Genomic DNA, 23,780 nt, shown 5'->3' with positions numbered 1-23,780 from the left:
CCGCATTGAGGCAGTAATTGCTGCAAAAGGGGCCCAAACCAAGTACTGAGTACATATGCATGCTTATACTTTTCAGAGGTCCGATATTGTTCTATGTACAATCCTTGTTTTATTGATTGCATGTAATATTCTAATTTTCTAAGATTCTGGATTTGGGGTTTTCATGAGCTGTAAGCCATAATCACAATTATGACAAATCACGGCTTGAACTATTTTGCTTTGTATGTAATGAGTCTATCTCATATATTAGTTTCACCTTTTAAGTTGCATTACTGGAATAAATGAACTTTTGCACGATATTCTAATTTTTTGAGTTTCACCTGTATGTTTTCACTGGGAACCAAATATAGTACCAAAATATGACAATGATGTCATTCACCCATTTTGCAAGTGAATATATTGCTATTCTGGGACATTTTGTCTGACTTTTTTATTAAGAAATTGTTTTTGTGGCCAAGTCATTACAATTAGCTTTTGAGTGGAACAAGGTAAGTAGCTAGTAGAATGCATCGTAAGTGTCCACTGATATGAAAGGGGTTGTTTAAAAGACTGTTAGCCTGATCCATCAAGTGATTTGTTGCATCTGCCAGATTCTAGTCTGCTCATATTTTCCTTGATATGTGCATGATTTTTCCATGGACATTAAAATTATATGTCTTAGGCAATTATTTATTTGCCATCAGGAAAATCCATTTGGTGCTATGGTTCCATGAGATTTTTTATTTATTGCTTTTTATTTATTCATTTGATATTTAAGCCACTGCAATATCGTGACTTACTGTGATTTACATAAATGTTGTTACATTGAAACTTTTGCAACCTGATTTTAACAAAATTGTTTACAGAAATAAAATATTTACAATAGAATCTAAATTGGTGAACTTGTACAAACAAAAAGCACGTTTAAAATAAACATAACACTAATTTTATTCTTTTAACTTTGCTTTAAATAAAGCAAAGTCAACCATATTTCTAAATGGGAACCATGATAAATCTAAGTAGGCATACAAAGTGGTTCTCTAGTTGCTGGCTGTCAACTTGGCTGTATGGTATCCTTTTTCTATAGCAGTTTCAAAATGGAAATATATTCATTTAAGATACGATTATCAATGGCACCTAATCATGATGAGGGTTCTTCCAGGGTCAGAGGCAGGACCTGAATGCCAATCACAAATGATGAACTTTGGGCTTTTTAGAGCATCTGACTGGCCACTGTATCAAATGACACAATAAAGTAGACAGGAATGCAATTTAACCCAGGATAGCTCTTAAATTCAGCGCTTTCCTACATGTAGTTTTGTTAACACTTGAAGAGGGATCCTGGCAGATATCAAAGGCTTCTTTCCTTCTTTACAAGCAGGATGAAAAGGAAAAGGGGGAGATAAAAAGAAAAGTTGGTCTCCCCTATTTTCACCTGTCACACTCTCTGCTCTATGAGGGGGGTGGGGGGGGAGAGGGGAGCTTGCCCTTCCTGAGAAAGACAGACAACGTGCCTGTAGATCAGCTTCCTAAATCTCTCTTGGGTATTGCCGAAGAGGGGTGGGGAGTGGGAGGCAGGGCCGTGGAAAATCATGAAACAAAATCAAACTTATGCATTAAAAAAAAATCAGTCCGGGGTGGGGTTTTTTTTCCATCTGCAAAACGTGGAGGTGGCTGCGATGCCACACACAGATTTCTCTTCTTCGGAAGCCCATTTGGGCATGAAAGTTGGGGCGACGGATTACTCCCGGAGATCGGCTTTCTGCTGGAGCCAGCGGAGACCTCGATCGGATCCTCCAATGCTTGGGAATTGAAGGGCAAATAGCCCCCTGACCTTACGCGCCTAGTAGCTGTTTAAGCGCCGTTCGGCCAAGCAGCGAGGCCCAGCCGGACCGCAGCTCTGGTTGTGCGAAACGGGGACGGGACGGGACAAAACAAGACGGGAGATCACCCTGCCGGGCGGCAAGGGAAGGTATCCTGCTGGCAGGAGGTCCGCTTCCTGCTCCTCCTCTTTCGGCTGTCGTTTTAGCCGGCTGCCTCTCTGGGCGAAGCAGAAGCTCAGCGCGGTGAGTTAGGAAAGGAGAATAAGAGGTTGGGGGCCGGCCGAGCCGGGGAATCCCCTGGAATCTCGCCCGCCGATGGGGTGCAACGCTGCGGGCAGGGGACTGGGAAGGCTCGCTCGACTTTTCCGGAAGGGGGAAGATTGCCTTTTGGCGGGCCTTCCTAGCCGCCTTTTCTGACCTCTAGTAGTAGTAGCAGCACGTCGCCCGGGTCTTCCACTCCTCCGTCTTCAAAGCTGGGGGCGGAGATGGGCTGGCGAATGACGGAGTCGCCCCCGAGACGAGGTTTCCTTCTTTGGTTGGGAGGTCGGTGGCCTCCCCCGTGACGCCGGCTAGAACTCTCTCTAGCCTTAGTTCTATCGAGGTGCTGCTGCCTTGGAAAAGCCCCGGAGCTGGGAGCTTGCTCAGCCCTTGAGGCCGACCGTAGCCCCTCCCCGTTTTGGTCGAGGTTTTGTTAAGTGCTAGTGAGATTTGTGTTGAAGGCCTGGGTTGTAAGGGTTTGGGGGTGGGGAGGGAGGAAGGAAGGAAGCCTCGGTGGGTGAAACGGTGTTTCTTGTGTGTGTGTGTGTGTGTGTCACACACACATGAATCACACACACACACACACACACACACACAAAATAAGCTCTCCCCAAAAATATTGCAACATAGCAGCAGCCATGAGGTGACCATGCTCTTTGCCTCTAGCACTTCAAACATAATAAGACCTTTCCCAAAATAAGGCCAAGCACTTATTTTGGAGGTGGGGGGGGGGAAAGAAAATAAGACCCTGTCTTATATTTGGGGAAACATGGTAAGTGTGTCTCACCGGCATCGTTTGATTGACTTCTCAACCAATGATGTGCAGGTTTGTATTGTAGTGTGGCCTCTAAGAATGTGGAACACACTGTTTTAGTAGGCAACATAAGGCCTTGACAACTGCATGCTGGCTCTGCATTGTATTCCAGCCACTATATTCCTAAGGGTTTTCTTAGGAAATTTGAGACGGAACGAAACAGCGCAAACTTTTATTCTGTTTGTCCTTTTCTTTAGGGAATATATGAATTATATGAACAATCTGCTGGGAGAGATCTGTACCATAGTCTTTAAAAAGGAAATGCATGCTGTGTCCATTGGCTGTTTATCCGCTAAGCCAGCGATGGCGAACCTTTTTTGGCTCGCGTGCCATAAGTGGGGGGAATGCAGGGGGGTCATGTGCAGGCGTGCCACACACATAATGCAATGTACGACCCCCCCAGTGTGCATGCTTTTTTCGCCCTCCTCAGGCTCCAGAGGCTTTATAGGAGCCTGGGGAGGGCGAAAACAGCTCGCCCCCCCCCCCCCGGAGGCCCTTCCGGTTTGCTCGGATGGTCGTTTTAAGCGCTCCGAAGGCTTCAGGACCTTCAAGAGGCTTCCCTGAAGCCTCCGGAGCAGTCAAAACGACCCTTCAAGCAAACAGGAAGTCTGTTCCCAAACTTCCGGTTTGCCCGTAGGGCCGGTTTTTTGCACTCTGGAGGCTTCATGGAAGCTCATGAAGCCTCCGGATGGCCTCCGGGGGGGACGGGGGAGGCTCTTTTCGCCCTCCCCAGGCTCCTATAAAGCCTCTGGAGCTGGGGAGGGCGAAAAATGGCTTTTAAAAAGGGTGAACTTAGCTGGCCAGCACATGCATGTGTGCTGGCCAGCTGACAGGGCAGCGCCTTGCGTGCCCTGACAAATGGCTCTGCGTGCCACAGGTTCGCCATCACTGCGCTAAGCAGTGTCTTCAAAATATTCTCTCTCTCTTACTTTTTTAAACCCGCCAGCCCTATGTTTTGATACACCCACCAATGGCTGCTCCAAGTAGCGGAAAAACAGCCTTCCAGAGAAATCAGAGTATCTTTAATTTAGACAGCTGTTACAGATTTAGTAAACTGACTTGTCTGATGATGTGGCCTACTGCTGCTATGCGGTAGGTAAAGTCCCAAAGCTGCTTTTTCAAAAGGCAACTGGACTTTTCTGGTTTTTCTTTGAAGACCTTTCACTTCAGCTCTGGCTGGATGGTGGGAAGGATTTACATTCTTTATACAAGGCAGGCCTTCCTAGGAGTATAAATCCTTCCATTTCCTACCATCCAGCCAGAGCTGAAGAAGCTTCTCGGATGAGAAGTGAAACCTCTTCAAAGAAAAACCAGAAAGTCCTGAAAAAGCCATGACTCGGATGACTGAGAATCTCCATAGACATGTAGATAAAGTTAGGTGGTGAAAATTATTATAATCTTCTTGGTACCGTATTTTTCGGAGTATAAGACACCTTTTTCCCCTCAAAAAAGTGGCTGAAAATATGGGTGTGTCTTATACACTGAATACAGCCTTTTCTGCCTCCTGAAACCCTGCCCCCTTCACCAAAATGGCCGTACATAGCCTTTAGAAGGCTTCCAGCATGCTCCTGGGAGCCTGGGGAGGGCAGAAGTAAGTGAAAAATGGGCCGTTTTTTGCTCATCTTTGTGTCCTCCAGCCCCCAGGAGCACTTTACAAGCCTCCTAAAGGCTATTCATGCAAAAAACAGGTCATTTTTGGGAGGTCTGCAGAGTGCAAAACCTTTTTTTTTAATTTGCCTCTTCAAAATCTTGGTGCGTCTTATACTCCGGTGCGTCTTATACTCCAAAAATACTTCTCAACTTACAACCATTTATTTATTTATTTATTTATTTATTTATTTATTTATTTATTTATTTATTTACTGAGCGCTTATAGACCGCCCCCTCTCCCGAAAGGGACTCGGGGCGGTGTACAGTTCATATTAGAAATACAACATATAAATAATTATAAAATTAAGCAATTAAAATTATTATATAGATAAATAGATAAATAGATACGAAGGAGGATAAAAAGTTTAAAGAACTGTACAGCTGAGTAAATAATTTAAAACCCCAACAAATATCCCATAAAATTAAATTTTAAAAAACAATTCCCTACAATATCAGATTAAAATATGTTTGCCAGGAGGTAGCAGTTATGATTATGCCAGGCCAGCCAATCGGAACAGGTGTGTCTTCAATTTTTGTCGGAAGGAGCGGAGATCAGTGGTAGTTCTAATGTCCGGGTGGAGGTCATTCCAGAGGGTTGGGCCCATCACAGAGAAGGCCCTACTCCTTGGCGTCGCCCGTTGGCATTGCCTAGTGGACGGCACCAGGAGAAGTCCCTCCCTGTGAGAGTGGATTGGCCGCAGGGATGTGTGTGGAGAGATGCGATCCCGCAGATAGCTAGGTCCTGTGCCATGGAGCGCTTTAAAGATGGTGATCAAAACCTTGAAACGCACCTGAAAAACCACAGGCAGCCAGTGCAGCTCGCGCAGGAATGGTGTTACATGGGAGTACTTAGTACTCCCCATGACAGCCCGCGCAGCTGCATTCTGGACTAGCTGCAGTCATCGGGCGCGTCCCAAGGGAAGCCCCATGTAGAGAGCGTTGCAGTAGTCCAGGCGAGACGTCACCAGTGCATGAGTGACCATGCGTAGGGCGTCCCGGTCCAGAAGGGGGCGCAATTGGCGCACCAGGCGAACCTGGTGGAACGCCCCCCTTGCCACGGCTGCCACATGGTCATCCATTGACAGCCGGGCATCTAGGAGGACGCCCAAATTGCGCGCCCGTTCCACAGGGGGCAATTGTTCGCCCCCTATGGCCAGCGATGGAGTCAACTGGCTGAACCGAGGTGCCGGAAGCCACAGCCACTCAGTCTTGGAGGGGTTGAGTTTGAGTCTGTTGTCCCCCATCCAGACCCCGATGGCTTCCAAACACCGGGACATCACTTTGACAGCCTCGTTGGGGTGGTTTGGGGTTGAGATGTACAGCTGAGTATCATCAGCGTACAGATGATACTCAACACCAAAACCACGGATGATCTCCCCCAGTGGCTTCACATATGTGTTGAACAGGAGGGGCGAGAGGACCGACCCCTGTGGCACCCCACAAGTGAGTGGCCTCAGGGTCGACCTCTGCCCCCCTGTCAACACACATTGCATCCGGTCGGAGAGGTAGGAGCCGAACCACCGCAAAACGGTGCCTCCGACTCCCATCCCCTCCAACCGGCGCAATAGGATACCATGGTCGATGGTATCAAAAGCCGCCGAGAGGTCTAATAGGACCAGGATAGAGGAACAACCTCTATCTCTGGCCCTCCAGAGATCATCAACCAACGCGACCAAGGCTGTCTCTGTGCTGTGCCCGGGTCGGAAGCCGGACTGGCGTGGGTCTAGATATTCGGATTCGTCAAGGTGTCGCGGAAATTGCTGTGCCACCACATTCTCAACAACCGCTAGAAAGGGAAGGTTGGAGACTGGACGGTAATTAGCTAGCTCCGTTGGGTCAAGTGAAGGCCTCTTGAGTAAGGGCCTCACCACCGCTTCTTTCAAGGCAGTTGGTAAGGATCCCTCACCCAATGAGGCGTTCACCAGGCCCAGAAGCCAGCCTCGTGTCACCTCCCAGGATGCCAGTACCAGCCAGGAGGGACACAGGGACAACGTTTGTTTAGTGGACGTTGGAAGTTATTGTGGCACTGAACAAAATGACTTACAACTGTTCTTCATATGTCTGTCACAACATCTCCCATCATCTTGTGGTCAAAATTCGGGGGCTTGTCAACAGGCATATTTATGGTGGTTGCAGCACTCTGGGATCATGTGATCATCATTTGCAATCTTCCCAGCTGGCTTCTGATAAGCAAAGTCAATAGAGAAGGCCAGAGTGGCTTAATGACCACTTAACAACTGCACTGATTCATTTAACCATGGCAAAAAAACCATTGTAAAATTGGGTGTGAGTCACTTAATAACTGCATTGCTTAGCAACAGATGTTAGGGTCATAAATCGAGGACTACCTGTATTTAGTGGATAAGCTGCCAACTGATAAAAAGTTAAAGAGGATGTATATAAAAAAGAACTCAAAATGTATCAGGAGAAATAGCTCCAGAATGTGCTTGTTAATATTTTCCTTTTTCTCCCGAGTCATTGGGGAGTATCTGTTTATCCAGCATTTCAGCTGTAATTCTTGTAGTTAATTATTAAATGAGAGGTTTGTTCCTGTGAGTCACGGATGACTCTGTGTTCTAATAAAAAGTGTAGTGTATATAGCTAAACATTAGTTTGTGGAACATTCTGTGTGATAAAACTATTCTGTCATTTCATCTAAAGCATGATTTACCCTCAACTACCCCCACCCCAAATCTAGGCAGATCACCATAAAACCAGTTTCCATTTGGAAGAAAAAAGTGGCAAAAATATGTACAGTCCGTTCCATACTAAACTAGGTTAGATTCTGTACATGGGACTAAGAAGCAAAGAAACATTCAGCTCATAGGCAAAATACATGCTTCATTCCCTCACACTTCTTATGCTACAGGATGATAGATCACTTTATAGCATACATTTTTTTTAATTCTTCCAAAGTTAAAAAAAAAAAGTTGGGGGAGGAATGAGAAAGCCTGATGAACTGCAAAAGAACACTCTATTTTCGGTGGGAACATATTGGATATTCTAGAGATAAATTGATATGCTACAATGTGGCACCCACTTCCCTTGAAGTAAAATGACACTTCATTACACGTTAATTATGTGCAGTGTGACAGATCTGCAGTGATTGAATGAAATACTTCAAAATCTGGGTGCCAGATACTGAAATCTTTTAAAGATCTCTCTGGTAGCAAAGTTGAGGCAAGATTGCAACACAATGGCTTGTGTTTTATAGACTTGAGACATTTCTTTATAATGTGATTGACTTGTAAACATTTTGTCATTTTTCTTTAGGAACTAATTCAAAGCTGGTATTCTGTAGTTATGTTTCCCCTTAAGTTCTGTAGCAGCATACCCTCTGCCTCTTGGGGTTAGCTGGTAATGTCCAAAGTAGAGCGATATATCATCGTTGAACATTGAGAGTGATGTGTGTCACAAAGAACAAAGTAGGACAGCTTGTTTTATAGAGAAAAATCCCCCGAACTCTGATAACAATATTCTACTCTTGGCAATCACAAACTCCCTGGGAAGCAGAATGTTCATTATGTTGACATCCTACTTTCTTGTCAAATACTGTGCATTCCCTGTCAAGCTGTAGCAATACATATCTGAACTGATTATTTCTAGACACTGTGGCTCTTCTGACATCGATAGCCAGCATGCAAGGTTTTGCCCTTATTAATTCTGTGCTTGAATATAGTTGTGATTATATTAATTAAGTGATAGTGACCCTGTTAAATGTTTATTCTAATTCTGAATTAAATGGTTTCACTATAATTGTCAACTTCGAATCGTTTAGTTTACTTTATTGTCATTGCACCTCGTACAATGAAATTAAATGCCATTTTCAGTGTACATTATAACTACACAAATAAAACACAAACACACATCCTTCACATTCTATACAATTGAATTGAAGACCCGATATTGCATTAGTATTGCACTATACAGTAGAATTCAATATGGTTACTGCCCTGGGATAGAAGCTGTTTTTCAGCCTATTTCTGTTTGTTTTTATTATCCTGTACCAGATGGTAAAAGTTCAAAAAAAGGATGAGATGGAGCTTTAAGAATGTTTTGAACTTTCTTAAGGCAGCAGCACCTATAAAACTCTTCCAAAGAAGGGAAAGGGCAACCAATGATGATAACCCTCTGGAGTGCTGTCTGATCTGCCACTGTGCAATTGGCAAACCATACACAGATGCAGTAAGTTAAAATATTCTCTATGGTGCAGGGTAGAAGGTCACCAGCAGTTTTTCATCCAGTTGTTCAGCAACCAGTGAGTACTGGAACATAAGCAAAGCTAAAAAAAATAATAATTCTGTATCACTCAGGGAAGACTTAATTGGTACAGGAAACTATTCTAGTATGGGATCTGTTCTGGATAGTTTTATCATAGTAATAGTAGCATTTAGACTTATATACCGCTTCACAGTGCTTTATAGCCCGCTCTAAGCAGTTTGCAGAGTCAGCATATTGCCCCCCCCCCCCACAATCTGGGTCCTCATTTTACTGACCTTGGAAGGATGGAAGGCTGAGTCCACCTTGAACCAGTGAGGATCGAACTGCTGGCAGTCAGCATAATTAGCTTGCAATCTAACCACTGCACGACTGTGGATCATCAATCACCACCACCACCATCATCATTTCTGTATGAGTGAATGTATACACTATTTTGGTACCTGAAGTGGATTCAGCACCCACGGCAGACACATCTAAATGCTATTCATTTGCTCTACACCAGCTCTTTATAGTTGCTGATGTGGAGGATGCTTGAATCAGGTGCTGGTGCAACATGCCCATTGAATCCTAATTCTTCATGGTTAATGATAGAGAATAGTATTTGGTTAAGTGAGTGGTGGTGGAGGAGTGGTTTTCATTTTTGATATGTTAAGACTAAAAAAGACATTCTTTGTTAATGTTTTTGTTTGTTGACAGAGATTGAACATTTTGCCTTCATTTCTCAGTGGTTTGGGAGGCTGTAGAAGAGGGTTCAGGGATTGGTTCCTGTTTGTCCTGAATCTCATTTCTCAGACTTTTGTATCTTCTGGGTATCCGAATGGATTAGGCATGTGCAACCTGCCAGCACCTCTGCCTTGTGGCAACCATGAAACCTCAAAGATGGCCTCAGCCTGGTTTGCTTCAGGGTTGACACCTTGTTGATCTCTCTAGGAATTCTTCACTGATGCTGTTTCTACTGTTCCTATCTTTTAACATGCACATAAAGTTTAAAAAGTTAGTTGCATATCTAGCATCTGTGTGATGAGTGAAATCTCTGTAGAGCTTTACAAGATAATTTCAGTGGTGGAATAGGCTACTTTTAAAAAAACTCCTCCCCCCCAAGATGCCATTTATAAGTGGAGCATGCCTCTAGTTTAGACTATCAAGGTTATGGGTTATGAAGAATTTTGCATGACAGTTACAAATGAAAAAAATGCTTCTGTCATTACTGGTCTGTAGTTCTGGTTCTTTTATTGCTCCAGGAAGCATTTAGTGCTTGCATACTTGAAAGGATTTCAAAGCTGTCATTGTGATGAAATTTCTGATCTGCTGATTGATGACATTGTTTACTTGCTAGTTATGATAGCAACAGTCCTCACTGTAAATGGATCAGCATTGATCTCACTCTGGACATATCTAATGCCATAAATATGGAACGTTTCTGCGTGCAGCTCCATAAACACAGTACTTTATAAACATTTCATTCCTAGCCAAGGGAGGAAGCAACTTTGCTCACCAGGCTTTTTATCACTGCGATCTAACCTTGTTCTACAATTACTGTAAATTGCATTTGTCACTATGGATGACAGTTTTATTATAATTATTTTTAATATAATAATTAGAGTCAGCATAGCAATGAAGATGGATAGGGATCCTAGGACAATCTTTTTACCCCATTATGATGCATACTGAATAATGTTGATATTGGCTTTGTTACCATCTTTTTGTGTACTAAAGATTTATATAGGAAGCACATTGGGTACCACATTGAGTTTAAGTCACTATTAAGTAAGATTTTTATGTATCAGTTAGTAGAGAAAAAAGTCAAGGAGTATGTGTGCTAAAATATTAAAGTCCAGACAAGGCTGTTTTCCAGTGACTTTGTAGACACAACCTGTACAATTGTTTTGGCAACACTACAGAGATGGTTTTTGGCTGCTGCCTTCTTAGAGATTATTTCTTTGACTTTGCAAACAAGCCGACAGCTCCAATATTTCTTAGTGATTTCTCATCCAAGTTCTAATCCGATCCAATCCTGTTTAGCATTCTGAAATCAATTGACATTAGATGTTTTGCTGTTACTGGCCATGATATTAGCAATTACATATTCTTTTCCTCTCATATACCCACCCCTCAATTCATCCCCCCCCCGGCCGCTGCTTAGTTACAGGGTCCACTTACTTGCATTGCACTTGCCTGGTTCACAGCAACATGAAGCCTTCAATGCATGCTCCTGAGATTAGGAATGAGATCAAGATCACCTAAGTGGCTTCAGTGCCCTGCTCCCAGCTCAACACTTTAATCATTACACTATGATGCTCATTGTCTTTTCTTTTCATATACAACCTATAAAAATACATCTTTTTGGTAAATTAGAATCTGTAAAAGCATACGAGAGTTGAAACTGGAGAAGTGTGGGCTGGTAGCCAGATAGTTGTTATAATGATAGGAGCAGAAGTGATACAGTAGGTTCCGACCAGTTCTGGAGAACCGACAGCGGAAATTTAGAGTAGTTCGGAGAACCGGTAAATACCACCTCTGACTGGCCCCGCCCCCATCTATTCTCTGCCTCCTGAGTCCCAGCTGATCAGGAGGGAATGGGGATTTTGCAGTAACCTTCCCCTGCCACTCCCTCCAAGCCATGCCCACAGAACCAGTAATAAAAATTTTTGAATCCCACCCCTGGATAGGAACCTCTTTCTTTTCTTTCAGAAGAAAGAGGCATTTTATAGACTTCATACTTGTTTTCCTATGGAGATCTCAGGAAGGAACCTTTTTAGGCATATAATGTTCATTTTGTGTGCATGCAGTCTTCTGATTGATTTTTTAAAATTAATATAATTCTTGAAATCAAATTTTTTGAAGAACCCCGTATTTTTTTTCCCTGACCTCTCTTTGAAACTAGATATTTTCCATGCTTATTGATGTTGTTCTTTGTATAGGAGAAACTCCTTTTCCATACAATTTCCTTCTATGGAAATTCAAATGTATTTTCTCAGTCTGATGCAAAAGTTAACATCTATAATTATTTTAAGACCTGTCTATTTCAGGGGGTTGTTGCTAAGATAAAATAAAGGGCAGAAACAATATATCACCTTGAACTCTTTGTAAGAAATATGAAATGAAATGAGTTGAGTTGAATTTCAGAAGTTTTCATTCTACTGTACATTCTGCCTCCACGTAGTTGCCCTTCAATGCAGAGTATTAAAAGAGCCAGTTTGATGTAATAGTTAAGGCATTGGGCTATATACTGGGGGAGCCTGATTTCTAGTCCTGACTTAGGCACAAAGCCAGTTGGATGATCTTGGGCCAGTAACTCACTCCCGGCAAATCACTTTCGAAAAATCTTGCCAAAAAAACTGCAGGTACTTATCCAGACAGTCACCAGGAATTAACACTGACTTCAAGGCACACACACAAAATAATAGATATTAAATAAGAGTCACTGAATTATGTTTACAAATGATACTTGAGCCTAGGTTAGAATGATTCTATTTTGATTTCATTCCAACTATTTCTGATTGGAATCACTGTTATTATATTTTACTGTCTGTTCTTGGTGTAGCTTATAAGAAATATTTGAAATTGTTATGGCAAGTCAAAGAGAAGATTTTACTAAATAATCCGAGTTGGCATTTGTGCTAAAATTGGGCTCTTTATGTTGCTTTGCATGTTTTATAGTTTATGTTGCTTTGTATGCTTATGGGAACCAAAGTGTTTGCCTATTACCAATGCATATCTCATTTATTCTTGCTCTATTCTTCCCACCCCTCTATTTTTTCTAGCAAATAACTGATGAGGGTAAAAGATCCATCAAAGGTTACCCATGATAAAAATAAGAGACCAAAAAAGGCAAATCAGCATCAGGATGAAGATTCCTCAGATGACATTACAGGTGAAAAAGCTGGATTTGGGGAATGCTAGAAAGAGAAAGAAGTGACAGAATAAAAATGAAGACGCTAAGAAATTTTAAAAAACAACAACAATCAGAAGTAGAAGTACACTTTGAGAGAAAGGCAGCAGAAAATGAAGTAGCCTATCAAAGAGTTACACTTCAAACTATATTATTATTGATGCTGCTTTATGTGGGACAGATATTGAATTCTGTGAGGAATCTTAAATCTTTTGTTCTTAAATCTTAAACCTTAATAACGTACTTTCTTAGGCTGCAATTATAAAAATATATTGTTATTAAATATTTCTTCCAGAAATTATATATGTCTTAATCATTTGAAACTTTTTTAAAAAATCTTCAATGTAGGATTAACATGCCAACATGTGGGCCAGGCAGTTGATGTACATCATGTGAAGCGAGCAGTGGCTCAAAATGTTTGGTCAATGTGCTCAGAGTGCTTAAAGGAAAGGAGAATATATAATGGTGAACCAGTAATGCCTTCTGATATATGGCTCTGTCTCCGATGTGGCATTCAGGTAATTAAAATGATAAAATAATAGCTTATACATCATTCCTATGGAACAAATACACCATCAGGGAATTGTGAACTTTGCAAAAGCATGTTAAGGAGAGACAGAACAGAGGTTTTAAAACACTCATGCCTAGAGTGAAAAATATATAGAAAGTGTTCATTCTTTAACATTATTAGAACCCAGGGTCACCTAGGGAATGGCTGCCTGATGCCTAATTACAATGAGTTTCTGAACCACTAAAAAAGTAGTTTCTGAACTACTACATTTAAAAAAAAAATACACAAAGCATTGTTGAACAATGGAATTCACTGCCACCAGATATGGCACGTGGTCCCTTTTGAAGTGAGAAAACAGAGGTCTTTGTGGAAATTTTAACATGCTTTAAAGACACATTTTTGATCAGGATTTTATGGTTGATAATTTCATGAAGCATTTATTATTTTAATTTTTAGTATCAGTTCTGATTTTATGTTGACTTTATTTTATGATAGTTGTCCGTAAAATAAATATATCTTAGTGTGACTCACTCATGTGGGTCTTAAAAGGGACTAGACACAATCTTCACAGGTAATTCTGATAGTCATGCATTTCCTTCAGAAACAAAGGCAAAGTATCAGTAGTAAGAGAGGGACATTATTCTTCAGTTCATGTTTCTGAGCTTCACAAAATTATCTGGTTGTCTTTGGCATGATACAGAATGCTGGATTAGATAGGCTTTTGGCCTGCAGTCCTTATCCTATATGAATTGTTCTGTGAGAGATGTGCAGTCTCTTAAATTTGAAAAATAAATAGATGTTCTGGGTCATAGAGCATCTCATTGCTTTTGTAGAGTTCTGCTGAAGTATCAAAAGCCAGGAATTGGGACTGGACCTGTGGAATTTTATGTATTATGGGAGATGAATGTAACACTTTAGTTTTTAGTTAGGAATATGCAGCAACTTCTTCTTTCATAGACCTTTCGGATCTCACTGTTTTAAGACAATGCTACTATACTTACAACTTTGCATCATAACCAGGAGGAAATGTAGCTGCTATTATATTTCTTGGGTGGGTCAGAAGAGTCATTTTATCCTGAACTATTACTTTTCTATGATGCTGGTCATTTGTTATGGAAATGGTTGAGTATGAAGGAGACAATATAATGGTTTCCACAATTTCCATATTCAGACAAGCTATGCTTGTTGAAGTATGTTGATGTTCTTTAAAAAAAAAGGATGGGTCTGTAGCTTGATGTAGAGCAAAACATACTTGCTGCTTTCATTGTAGAATATAATTATATATTTTTATCAATGGTCTTTAGGGCTGTGGTCAAAATTCAGAAGGCCAGCATTCTGTAAAGCATTTCCAGACTGCACGGGCAGATTCTCATTGTATTGTAATCAATCTTAGTACATGGATCATATGGTAAGTTAATTCGCATTTTGAGAGAGAAAGTTTTGTACATGTAAAAGTAAAGATTAAGCAGTTAAACATTTAGGTGTATATAAGTGAGTGTATACATGAAATGAAATAACTTTATTTTAGTTGCTAAGTATTATTATTATTATTATTTCTTGGATTTCTAAACCGCCCCCTCTCCCAAAAAGGGACTCGGGGCGGTGTACAGTCAAATAAAATGCAGATAAAATACAATAATATAAAACAATTAAATACTAAACATTTGGATGGAGGAGATAAGACTGTACAAGAAATAAATATACTATAGAAACCCTAAAAAACATCCCCAATTAAAATACCCAAACCCAATTAAAATATATCCCCGGGAGGCAAAACTAAGAGAGTGCCAGGCCAGCTGATTGAAACAGGTGAGTCTTTAATTTTTGACGGAAGGAGCGGAGGTCGGTGGTAGTTTGGATGTCGGGGGGGAGGTCATTCCAGAGGGTTGGGCCCATCACAGAGAAGGACCTACTCCTAGGTGTCGCCCGCTGGCATTGCCTAGCGGACGGCACCAGGAGGAGTCCCTCCCTGTGTGAGCGGATTGGTCGTAGGGACGTGTGTGGTAGGATGCGATCCTGCAGATAACTAGGTCGCCTTAAGTGTGTGTGTGTGTGTATGTGTGTGTGTATGCCTCATAGTTTGTGCAAGTTATTATTAAAAGGATTGTAGTTAAGAATGATTAAAGATGCAAATTAGCATATGAGTGTAGTAGAATTTATATTATTTTATTTAGTCATTCTTCAAGTTGGTTAGACCAAATGCTTGTTTCTTATTCATGTTTTTTTCAGTAAGTCAAACTAATTTATACACTACTAAAACACTTGGGTCTGTAACCTTTAACTCCGTGAAGCAGTGCATCATAGGGCAATAGTTTTTTTTTGAATGAAGATATATCAAATGGCTAACTTATAGAATGCATCCAAAATCTGGGACCCTTGACTCCGGTGGAATTGAACTTCGGCAGATTTGTGGTCACTTCAGTGCTAAAGTGCAACTGCACCATTGCCCAGAGGTTTAGTAAATCAATCCTGCCATAGTCTTCTGGAGACTGGGTAGACTAGTTATACCATTGGCTGCCAGAGATAGTCAAGCCATGGTCAGACTGGCAGGAAATCGGAAGTTGTTCCTGTTCCCACTGCTTTTTTGACCTTGCCCACTCTGTTTCTCTGTTTAGATAAAGAGATACCTTTCAAAACAAGGACATAACAGGTCACGGGTTGTCTAATAGCTTGTTAAATATGTTTATATTTCAATAGTAGAAGTATTTTTTGAAATTTGTTATATTTCCTTTAATAGTTGTTAAAAGCAATATTACTTTAATAGTAACAGCTATTACAATAATACAATAATCAAAAATCGATTGGCTGTTACTATTAAAGTAATATTGCCTTTAATAACTATTAAAGGCAATATTACTTTAATAGTAACTGCCAATCCATTTTTGATTATTGTATTATTAGATACTTTTTTGATGTACTACCCCTATCCAGGTTCTCCTGATCTCCAGATTTGTGCTATGAGATCATTGCAGGATGCAAAAGCCAGTTACATAGCGAGTGAAGTGGGAAAGAAATGAATACCTTCTATTGTCTCTCTCTGGTCACTTATGGTTTCTTCTGAACTAATATATTCTTATCAGTGAATGGCACAAGCAATGTGTTTAAGATGAGACTGCTGTCTTTTTTAGTCTTTAAAATAAGAGAGCAAAATAGGAACTATGGTATTTGTTTAGTTCTAAGTTTCAGACTCCTCTAGGGCAACATCTGAATTATATTAGTGGAGTTGTGACCTATCCAGTGCTCATCATGAGCACTCTAGATTTTAGAATGTCTGCATGTGGCTAGTGTCATAAGAATGTCCTTGAGAGTTATTGTCACTGCATTTAAATGTTTTATTTCAGGTGTTATGAATGTAAGGAGGAACTCTCAACACATTGTAACAAAAAGGCTTTGACACAGATCGTTGACTTCCTCCAAAGGCATGTTACTAGAAATGAATCAAGTAAGTTACCTTGAGACGTTTTATGTTAGTGTGATGTTACGTATCTTATTAGATACATCAGAAAGATGAAGTAGAATAAAAAAAAACCTCTGCATGATGTTACAGCATGATAAGCAAAGTTTAAATAAATGACTGAGTTATCTTTTGGCTAGCAAGCAAAGGTCTCCTTTCAAAAATAGTTTGACCACTCACCACTTGCTAATGATGCAGTGGTTAACTTTTAAAACAAAGTTTCTAGTCTTCAATGTTTGCCAGATATATGAGTTTTGAGGAACACTTTATAATGCTTTATAATGATAGAATTTAGCAGTAGAGAACAATATTATAAGGGTACATATTGGATTGGACCAGATTTAATTCTACTTTTAGTAGCAACTTGAATTTATGGGATTTAAGAAAGTCATGACCAGATCCCATATAAATATTCTCTCTCTGATTCAACCCTTAGTTCACGTTTTGTCCTATTTATGCTGTAAATAAGAACATGTATTCCCACTCTATTTTATTTGTTCGTTGAATCTGATATTCTGTCTGATTAGCAAAATATTCTCACTGGTTTAAAATATACTAAAATAATTTTAAAATGAGAGATTAAATACAGTTAAAATAGGATTAAAATAAGTAAAACAAGTGGAATTAATACTTAAAATTAATACTTTTAATTAAATGTTCTAAAATATGGTTTAAAGGACTTGCCTAATAAAATGTTTATTCCAAAGATCTAGACAGGCAACATAAAAGATTTGATCCTGAGTTGCTGCCAAAGAAATTTGGGACAACTATAAACATATTCCTTGGATGTATTCAATAAGCATATAGAAGTTCATATAGAAGAAGGCATTCTTTCAAATAGTCTGAAATTACGCTGTGTAAGACTTTAAATGCAACAAACACCACTTAATATTTGTTTGCCCTGAAATTAATTTGCAGTTTTTATCCAAGATGGGATCAGTATTTATGTATTGAATTTGGATAGGATTTATACTTTCCCTCCTTCTTACTTTTCAGATAAAAAATTTGAGAATTAACTGAACAGGGCATTTGGAATTCCAAAGCATTAGAATAGGGCAAAGATAGACAGTAGAATTCTGGGTTGAGACTTTGGCCAGGATATCAGTCCACTAAGCCAGAGTGACAACTTCTTAAAATTCAGTTTCAACTCGCTTCCTCAATCAACTGGAGGACTGTACTAAAAGAGTGGCAACATCACAACAAATGAATAAACGAATGAATGAATGAATATGGTGGTAGTCCAAATCAGAGGAGTATTTTTTGTTAAACTACTTTTTGTAAAAGAGATTAGGAAGGAGTTCAAAAGTTGGATATCTTGATGGAAGATGAAAGAGGTAGAGGGGAAAAAAGTTGATTTTTCTAGATTTACATTATACTTGGAACAGAGATGGGTTGCTCCCGGTTCGGCTCAGATCAGGCAAACCGGTAGTAGTGGTGGCGGGAGGCTCTGTCCATCCGCCTGGATGCTTCTGCACATGTGCAGAAGCACCACGCTCATGGGAGCGCCACCAAACTGGTAGTAAAAAAATTGGCAACCCATCACCGACTTGGAATATCTGCTAGCATTGCAGTAGTTCAATTGATTAGAAATCCCAGGTTATGATTTCCTGAACATGAAATTACTCCATGGCAGAAAATGAATTAAAATGTATTTTTTAGAATGCAACGGTTGTGCTAAATAAAAAGTGATAATGTATTTTGCAGAGATTTAGATATATCAGTACTGATTCTTCCATGTAGTGTTATGCAGGAATGAGAAGTATAATTAGCTCCAAACCATCTGGAAAATAATATCTATCTTAATATGTTATTTTTGTATGTAAGGTTTTATATACTCTATAGTTGAGGAATCAAGGATTGTAGTTCTAATAAAATGCTCTAAGGTTGGATAAGTGACAATAAGAATATAATAGGAAATCCATTTGGCAATTGGCTGGAATTTTTTTCATAAAATTTTTAATTCAGTAAAAAATACCTAAGGCCAGATGAATGGATGCTGGTTTCATATGCTGGTTTCATATTTAGGTTGACTAGACGGAACCTGGTTTATGGGGTGTTTAAAATGTTTAAATCCAGATACTAATAAGAAATCCTGGTAGACTAGAAAACTTAAAGCACAATCTTATGCTTGTCTCATCAGAAATAATTCCAACCACTTTATTAGATCTTACTTTTTAATAAATATCCATAAGATTGTAGCATTTCCACAGAATATTCTACATGTCTGCTTGAAGTAAGTCACATTGAATCTAATAGAATTGACTTTAATAGGCATCATGTTTGTTGATCAGTTATATGCATATTACACAATAATGCCGAAATAAATTAGTGCATGACTCATCTCTTTCTAATAAGAAAAGCTCTTCACTTTGTCTTAAATCTCTTTAAACACATAATGCAAAAAGACAAGTTATAAATATATTTCATAACATACATACTATTTATACTATATTATGTATTGTGTTAGAGATGTTTACTCTCATGAGTGAGTCTAGAAAAGCGAACTCTCCCTATCTGTGCATGGTGTCAGAAGTTTTTATGCTTTTAAAAAATTTGATAGTTTTAAAAGTCCTAGCCGGTTAAAAAAAAAAATTAAAATACAATTAACTGCCCCTCTGTCTTTTTTTGAGGGTTAAATATACATTTAAATGCAGCCTTTCATTTTTCTGTTGAATTTATTAGTCACATTGATTTTTTTAAAGAAGCTTCTTTATTGCATATACTAAAGAATTTAAATGTAGCATTATTCAAGCATACTCCAAAGAGAACAAAAAGAGCACTGAGCATGACCAGCAATTCAAACACTGCTTTTATGATGATTTTTAATTGCATATGATTTGTTCTTTTATTTTATATCCAGTAGAACATGCAAACTGCCAGTAGCTGTTTTCCTTTAGATGAAAAAGATATTTTAGTGCACCATGTACAGGCGGTTCCTTAAAATAAGTGAAGAAACAAACAATGCTTGTTTTATAACAACATGCATTTGCTAGAAAAGGGTTATGATTATGATTCTTTCTCAAGTACTGTAGGCCTGTTAATAATGAGACACACCAACTATAGAGCCTAGCTTGCTTGTTCAGCTTCAGACTAATCAATTTGAAAAAAAGGCAGCCAGATTATGGAAAAAGCAGCACAGATTTTCTAAGAAATATATTTTGAGAAATAAACCAAAAGCAAAATGTTTCTGGTTGCCAAGACTAAGCACAGCACCCTGATCTCTGCTTCCCCCGGCCCCTACTCCTACTCAACTTGCTCGCAAAAATGGGCAAATGACATTATTGCTCCATGACTGACCAGGAAATTAAATTGAGTTAAGCCCAACTGTGGAGTTCTCACCCCCCCACCCCAAATGCTGGCAGTATGTGGACTTCCCATCGGATCTTATGATTTACCCTGCCCAGAAAGACTTCATTGTCTCTTTTTTTCCTCTTCCCTCTTCTCTTTTTTCTGAAAATCATCTGTTTGCTTAACAAGTCAGGTTTGACACAGTGTGGAAGAATAAAGCAAGTGTTTTGTAAAAAGTAACCACCCAGCATAGGCTATGGTTTTGTTTTTGTTTTTTTTGCCAAAAAGGAACTGGCCCATTATACAGCATTTGCCAGGAAAGCAGGTGCAACATTGTCATGATGGCACACTTGTGAGTTTCACATGAACCCAGTGCACATGTAGTACACAGGAACCATGCTGTGCTGTTACAGTTTTGACTGTTGCCTGGGAAAGAAGATTAGAAATGCAGGTTTGTTTGATCCCTGGAAACAAACAGTCCTACCCCTCCCCTTAGTTATGTCCCCAGTGCATCTTTCAGGGGGAAAATGTTAATTACCATTCAAAAGTGATTTCTACTGGTTGCTCTGAGATTTACAGAATCCTTTTATTCTAATTTTCAGTACCAATGGATTTCTACAAAGGCTGCTCTTTATTTTATTTTATTATTTTATTTCTAATTCAGTAATTGCCTTTTTGCCAGGCTCTGCGTTCGTTTTGTTTAAAAAGAAAACCAAGGAAAAAAGATATTGCACTATATCTCTGATACCCATAATTACTAAGGTCTTTGAATGAATACCAATTAATCTGTGAATTAAAAGAAATGCTGGTTCGTTTTAACAATATTTTGAAAGTTTGGAATATTTTGCATTGTATTTTATCAGGCCCTGAAGAATTATATAATTGCTTTGCCTAATTTTTATATATTTTAAATTAAAATATTTTACAAAATTAAAAAGCAAAATAAAAAGTAAACCATCACATCCCAGCAGTTATTGTTATTTGTTAGGAATTATGAAACAAATTTGGCAGGGATGTGTTGTTTTGTGGTAATTAAATGTTCAAAGGAAGACAATGTCAGCTCATCTGTTAATTTTTTCTTACGATGAGATTAAAATTAAAGATTAATAATTCCAGTAAAGGTTCTTAAACTTGAAGTAGCAGAATAGGACCTCAGCAGATTTTACAGGCAGTAGTTTTAGAACGGATTAAAATATACCAGGTTAAAACATACGGTTAACTTTTAGAATTAATTGCGCCATGATATTTTATCCAAATTTCTGCCAGCCAAATTGTTACACAGTTTCCTTCACATTTTCTGCTCACCCCACAGATCTACCCCACAGTGTTGAGGAATTATCTGAAGCAGTTTTCTGGATACATTAGTGGCTATAAGAAGAGAAGCTCAGGAAAACTCCCCATTTGTATACACTACTTTTATAATAAACCCATGTGCCTCATGAAGTTGCATGTAGTGCCTAGGAAACTGAAGTGTAAACCCGATTTATTATTTTTCTTTATAAGAGGCAATATGTGAGGAACTCTGCAGAGAGTTATGTTCTTTAGTGTCTCTAAAAGCAGAGCATCAGGTTAACATTTGTGTGGTTTTGTTAAACTAGCCTAGCTATGACAATTGAAATCTTTGCCAGATCTCCAAGCCATTGAGAGCCATTTTAAGGGTGCTGATTTTGAGTTTCCCAAGTAGCCACTGGTTCATTTATTTAAATGTAGTGGAGGTTGTACTGGTAGACATTGACTTCATTTAGTGACCGTTTGAAATGGCACTGAAAAAAGTGACTTATGACAATTTTTCACACTTATGACCATTGCAGTATCCCCATGCTCATGTGATTAACATTCGGATTCTTGACAACTGGTTCACACTTATGGCTGTCCTAGAGTCATGTGATCTCCTTCTGCGACCTTCTGACATGCAGAGTCAATAGGGAAGCCAGATTCACTTAACAACTTTGTTACTAATTTAACAGCTGCAATGATTCACTTCACAAATGCTGCAAAAAAATATCGTAAAATGGCGCAAACTTACTTAACAAATTTCTTACTTAATAACAGAAAGTTTGGGCTCAATTGTGGTCATAAGTTGAGGACTACCTAATATAAGGATATTTACAGTGATTTTCATTTTTGTCCTAGAAAAGATATGATCAGTGCAACCACTGGATTCAATCTTACAGCTCTTTTTTTCTCTTCCTCCTCCTTTTTATTATTTTATGATGCTTTCAAATTAATACTGATTCATTAATATAGTTCATTATTATCATTGTTCATTAGTTTTGCACATAGATTATTACTTTTAAAGATCTTAGCAATGCACTCTCATGCTGCAAGATGTGAATTTTATAACAGACAAGATTGGTATAGTTTTGCAACTGAAATATTCAGTGGATAAAATATACTGACTTTTTAATGTTTAAAGTGGAAAATATACAATGATTAAATAAACATAGTGAACAATTGCTTTTTTTTTACTTTTGTGCCATCTGTGTGTCCACTTAAATTTCTGTTTCAGTAAGATGTAAAAGAAATAAGAGTATAGTCAGAGACATTGCTGTTAGTTAAAATGGATTAATGCAGGCTTTAAGGATAAATATTTGGTTAAATACATGCTAAACTCACAATAACACAAGAATAGAAAAAAGATAGGTGAGAAGTTAAATGAATGTTGTAGATCTGCAATTTCATTTTAGACTGAGGAAACTCCAATTAATGCTGTGAGATTTGTTTTGAAGTAGCATACCATTATTCTTTTTTCAGTGCAAGTGACTGGAGCACGTGATTTTATGAACATTTATTTGAAAATATTTTTGGCTTTTGCATTGTTTCAAATCATAAATATTTTGGGTTTTAGATCAATATACTGTGATTCTGACTGTTGTGGTTTGTAAACAATGGTTTATGGCTCAGTAGATATGAAACCAGCCAACTGAGGTTAATTCAACAACCCATGACTATACAAACCACATATTTAGTACAAGTCATAGGCTTCAGTAGGACTTACTACCAAATGCTTAGTTGATTTCCATGTACCTGAACTAATTTCATTACGAAATAGGGCATACTATTTTCAATGCACCTTCTCCCTGGAAAGTATGTTTGGGATTAGGCTTGAGTTAACAGATTGAAAATTTTGTTTTATTCATTAAATTTCTATGCTGCCCATCTTACTGATATAGTGACTGATATTCAGATATGGAAAGATGGGATTTTATTAAGGTTGCCATTAAAATAATGTCCTTTTAAGATTGCATAATTATGGTTTCTTATATTTATAATTATATGAGCGCTCTGGTCTTGTAATATGGTTTGTTTGGTCTTTGTGGTTTTGTGGGGAGGCAGTTTCAGGGGGTCTGTGTGTTTTATTTTTCTCCTGGATGATTCAGGGTTGGAGATTGAGTAGACAGAACCTCCCTACTTGTGTGAAGCTGTCATTTAACCATGAAATGAAATGCTTTTATTAAGTTTGCCCTGCGGATATGGTCCGCTGTGGCAGGGTTGCCCATATTTGGTGGCTGTGCAAGGAGAGCCAGGTGGTGCTGCAAAGCATCGCACAGTGAAGCGTGGGCAGATCCAGATCTGACATTTGTCATCTTGCAGTGCTGAAGGGGAGTTAAAATCTGTTTCTCCATATGCTTCTGTTTTAATTTTTGCCTGCAGTTTTGTCCAGATGGCATACTGAGCATTGTTTACTTTAAGATGTTTTCCCAGATGTTGTTGAATGCCGATGGATAAATGCAACAACTGTGGTGCACCAATATACAAATTAAGCATACAATTTAGGCTTCTGTCAAAAAATCCAAATATATTATATGTACTTTAAATGAAAATATCAGTTTCTTGTGTTTTTTTTTTTTAAAGATGTGAGTCATGTTGACAAAATAGATAGATGTCAG

General features: G+C 38.9%; 1 protein-coding gene across 4 annotated transcripts in view; it reads left to right on the top strand.

The window, feature by feature from the left end:
• USP45 (ubiquitin specific peptidase 45) overlaps positions 1 to 23,780 on the top strand; it is a 65,433-nt gene that overhangs the window by 2,346 nt on the left and 39,307 nt on the right. The window contains exons 1-5 of one of the 4 annotated variants that reach the window (XM_081944844.1): positions 736 to 2,045; positions 12,510 to 12,619; positions 12,986 to 13,155; positions 14,453 to 14,556; positions 16,490 to 16,590. In XM_081944844.1, coding sequence (XP_081800970.1) covers positions 12,520 to 12,619; positions 12,986 to 13,155; positions 14,453 to 14,556; positions 16,490 to 16,590 — 475 coding nt within the window. In that variant the 5' untranslated portion in view covers positions 736 to 2,045; positions 12,510 to 12,519. The other 3 variants (XM_081944846.1, XM_081944845.1, XM_081944847.1) reach the window with 3 other exon arrangements.

Source organism: Natrix helvetica (genome assembly GCF_964273705.1).
Source record: "Natrix helvetica genome assembly, chromosome: 2".
In the NCBI taxonomy this organism is placed as follows: domain Eukaryota; kingdom Metazoa; phylum Chordata; class Lepidosauria; order Squamata; family Natricidae; genus Natrix; species Natrix helvetica.
This window is presented reverse-complemented; position numbering and strand designations above follow the sequence as displayed.